General features: G+C 34.3%; 1 protein-coding gene across 1 annotated transcript in view; it reads right to left on the bottom strand.

The window, feature by feature from the left end:
* The window catches only part of LOC110020467 (serine/threonine-protein kinase EDR1-like), a gene marked incomplete at its 5' end in the record, with an annotated part of 23,283 nt that continues 18,569 nt past the window's right edge, over positions 1-4,714 (bottom strand). The window contains 2 exon segments of the mRNA XM_020718581.1: positions 1-590; positions 754-930. Of these exon segments, the coding sequence (XP_020574240.1) occupies positions 455-590; positions 754-930 (313 nt within the window).

Below are 4,714 nucleotides of genomic sequence, written 5' to 3'. Positions count from 1 at the left end.
TGTCAATTAGATTAAACATTCTTTGTAATAAAAAAATAGAAAGCAGTTTCATTCCTGGTATAACGTTCAATAAGAAAAGCAAGTCAAGTATATAAATTACAATTGAATCAATATCATAAACCGAACGGAAACATTCTGTTTCCATCACTATAAGGCTTCTCACAATAGCTTGCCAGTTTTCCAGCAAAGCATAAAAACAAAGAAAAAGAAAGGAGAAAGAAAATAAGGAAATATTGGAGAATAGTATACAAACTTTACAATTAAAACCAGTGACAGCCCAATCTCACTCTATAGCCACTGCCGCAGTTACCTTAGCTGCACCAGTAAAGAGAAAATTGGATGCCTGGAACTTATCCGAAGCTCGCCAAATATCAGCTTATTATTATTCAGTAATTCACAAACTATATATTCAAGTATAAAATGATTTTGCATATTCACATTTACGAGAAAGAAATCATGGTGTTGAATTCACAGGAATTTGTACCGGAACCGATGCGATGTGTGGGTCGTGGTGCAAGGGGATAACTAACCGCTGTAATGACTTCAAAGCAGTTGTTAGTTGTGCAAAAGAAGGACGCAGGCTTGGATCCCTGTTAAGAAACAAAATTGAAGTATAGGCGTTAGATATGCAAATACAAAAGAATTGAGTGGTATGTATGTAAATCTTCCAACAAAATAATCACACAGGTTGGAACTATTGGCACTAAGTGAAAAGGGTTGGTTCGGTACAACACAAAGATATGATCCACATACGTTTGCCAACACTCCCAGATAATCCTTCCAACCAGGGGGTCAACTTCCTTGGGAATCTCAAGTCTCCGTTGCTGGAATCCTACTGCACCTACAACCTGCATTGGATTCATCCCTCTCCAAGGCATTCTGAGCGTTGCAAGCTCCCATAAGATGACTCCGAAACTATAGATGTCACATCTGAAGGAAATCAAAGCAGGATTATTGAGTGGCAATATTCTATATTGTTTTTTACAAAATTATTGAGTAAAAATAATTTATCAAGGTTGGAACAGTAATAAGTTTGTCTAAGCTATGATATCAATTGTTTATCCGTTGAGCTATATATGTCCTTAGGTGATTTGTATCCCACTGGTTATGAGCATTAGTTGACCCCAGTTTCGTCACATAGCTGCATGCATTCTTTAGGCCTCTACGCTATCAACACGAAGAAGTTGACATTTCGTTCTTTAGTGTAGGTTTCTCAAAAAGTACTTGGTTACATGAATTCCACGGATTTTGAACTTCAAGTTGCTGACAAAAATGTGCAAAAAACCAAAACGACCAACTATCTGTGAATTTAGTCCTAAATTTAATTAAATTGGGACAAAATTAATCATACCATCTAAACTTAAAAAAATCGAAGCTAATGATATTAAACGGAGGGAATTTTAGAAAAAAACATATTCTTCAAGAATTTTTTAATAAATCAAATTTCATACCAACCCCATTTTCTCGCATACAATAATCAACTTCACATAGAATAAGAATGGACTGAGATCAAGCAGATTGCAACAACTACAACAAGCTTTTGTCACACTAAATGGGGTCAGCAATATGAATCTATTTTCTACATTTTATCCTATTGAGTGTCATTTTTCATTTAATTCTAATAAATCAAGATCATTTTTTATACAACATTCCCAAGTCTTTTATGGTCTACTTCTACCTTTCCTAACAAAAGTCAAACTTAAAATATCTACTCTCCTAACAAGTTCATCTGATGGTTGACGTTTAACGTGGGTTAGAGTAGCTCCAGTGATAGACAAGAATAGAGAAGGTTGCCATAGATGGTTTTGTATTTTGTCTCTAAGTGTAAAGCCACTCATCCACCTTAGCATTCTCATCTCCTAAAAACACTTAATTTTATGTTTTTTTGTTACAAGCCAACACTCTACAACATAAAGCATTGTAGGTCGCACCACGATTTTATAAATTTTTTTCTCTCTACAACATAAAGCATTGTAGGTCGCACCACGATCTTATAATTTTTTTTCTTTTAAGTCTAAGCGGTACTTTTCTATCACACAATAGGCCCGATGCATTCCTCCACTTCAACCATCCAACTTGAATTCTACTAATAAAATCCCCATCTATATCATCATCATTTTGAACAATAGACTCAAGATACCTAAAACGTTCACTTCTAAAGACTTAATCACCAATTGTTACAGCCCCGCCACTAGATATACTACTACTAAAATTACATTCCATGTATTCAATTTTAGATCTACTCAAACGAAAGCCCTTAGATTCTAGAGTTGAATTCCATAAATCCAATTTTTCCTAAACTCTCTTTCTAGTCTTATCCACAAGAAGAATATCATCAGCAAAAAGCATACACTAAAATACAACCTTCTATAAATGTCCAATGGGAACATTCATTATTAAAAACAAAAGGATATGAGCTTAAAATCAATCTCTGATGTAATCCAACAGAAATAGGACAAAACTTGGGCAATTCTCCATGTGTTCAAATACAAATAACAGATCTATAATATACATTTTTAATGACTTGAATATAAGCAATATTAATATATTCTTTTCTAGAACTCTCCAAAGTACTTCTCTTGGAACTTCTTTATAAGCTTTTTCTAAATCAACAAAAAACATATTTAGATCCTCCTTACTCTTCCTGTACATCTCCATCCAACCTCTCGATAAATGTATAACTTCCATAGTAGACTTACCCAACATAAATCAATAAAAAACATACAAATCGCAAATTGAGCTAGTTTTTTTGTAATAAATAAATTTATTTGACCATTTTATCCTACTTTCATTGCAGCAAAAAATTAAATTTAACCTACTTTGCTGCAATAAATAAAAAATAACAAAAAATTCATACTATTTATTTATCACACAAAACTAACTTGCTCTACCGCAATCCACTCATGCTTTGCTTGAAGTTAGCTCTTGTATACGAGGAAATGAAATAAATAAAATATTAGATTTACTTAAAAAAAATCAAACAAACATATAATTCTACAAAATACATTCATTTTTAATAATATTAACTTCAAGTTTCATTATTTTAGACAATATTGATCCTTACGTAAAGAATTTGAGAACTAAATCATAACATTTATGAAGAATAGATTATTTTGATTCTTCTTTTTTACATGGAAATGTTCCAAATTTTCTTTACTCCTAGCCTCTTATCAATGTATGAATATCGAGAGCATGGATGGTTAACTACCACTCGGATATCCAAGTAAACCCCTTTATGCCATGGGTATTCCAAAGAAGGAAGCCTAATTCAGCTACCATTCCCATTATTGTGAGTTCAGTTATAATGATCATTGTTTTAGATGAGGATAAAAGTTTGAATGATCGGTAAGGAAAAATTTCAGGAGGCTCTGTGTGGTTCGAAAAGAGTATTCAATCTATCATTGACAAACTTTTTGAAATTAAATTAGCACTGGATGCAGATCCTTGATTTATCTTTCATGAATTTTTTGATTAATTTTTTACAAGAGTAATATAGAGGTACCATATCATGCTTAAAAAAAAAGAATTCATAGACTTTCCATTAAACTTGTGGCGGTCCTTGTTAAGCAATCCCATCCTTAAATGAGATTGGAAATTCAATAAAAGGTGATTTTATACAGGAAGAAAAGTAACAGCCTTGGTTAGCCAATATCGTCAACATTGGAGGAACAGACAGATTATTGTGCTTACAACTTACATGATTTGAATGATACATGCCCCAAGGACTTCCTCTACCTATTCATAGAATTGCTTCTCCACAAATTGATTCTTCTCAATACATACAAGGACAGGAGTAGAACTTAGGATTGTCCATCAGTTACTTTTGAATAGTACAAATATTATGGGATAGAAGACACTGGTGAGCAGGAGGGTAGAAGGAGGTTCAGTGGAATCTCGAGACCTACAAATATTATGGGATAGAAGACACTGGTGAGCAGAAGGGTAGAAGGAGGTTCAATGGAGCACAGAGGCATTCTCCATCTTTACACTATTTTTTGTCAACTGCTAGTGGTGAACCAAAATGCTATGAAGAGTCCAATCAAGTTGAAGAATCAAATGAATTGGAGATTACCAAGGATAATGAGATGCAGTCATTGGGGTCAAATGAGACATGGGACTTGAGGATATTATTGGTTGGCAAAAGAGTACTACACAATCAAATGGTAACAGAAGCTACAAGACGAAAAAGTTGTGAAGGGTTTCAAAAGAATAAAGGAGTTGACTACACTGAGATCTTTTCTGTTGTTGTAAAGATCATAACTGTCAGAGTTGTGCTTAGCCTAGTAACAGAGGAAGATCTACATCTAGTGCAAATAGATGTATAGACAGCCATTTAACATAGAGATCTGAAAGAGGAACAACACATAGTGCAATTGGAGGGTTAAAAGCATTTAGAAAAAAAAAAATTAGCTGCATGTTGAAGAATAGCCTCTACAGCTTAAACCAAGACTCGAGACTGTGGCACGAAAAGTTCGACAAAATCATGTCAGATAATGGGTACATGAAGTGTCAGCCAGAACATCATTGCTTATCAAAAACTTTATTAATTATTATATTTTGCTCCTTTTGTATGTGAATGACATGTTGATTTGTTACAGTGTGTGGTGTCAAACCATTCCAAGCAGCATTTAAGGTTGGCGCTTAGGGCGCGGCTACAGTGGAGCCAACGCTTAGGGTCGGCTTTGGGCGCATATGCGCCCGCTATAGAGCAGGC

The sequence above is a fragment of the Phalaenopsis equestris genome, unplaced genomic scaffold (genome assembly GCF_001263595.1).
Source record: "Phalaenopsis equestris unplaced genomic scaffold, ASM126359v1 Scaffold000097, whole genome shotgun sequence".
In the NCBI taxonomy this organism is placed as follows: Eukaryota; Viridiplantae; Streptophyta; class Magnoliopsida; order Asparagales; family Orchidaceae; genus Phalaenopsis; species Phalaenopsis equestris.
This window is presented reverse-complemented; position numbering and strand designations above follow the sequence as displayed.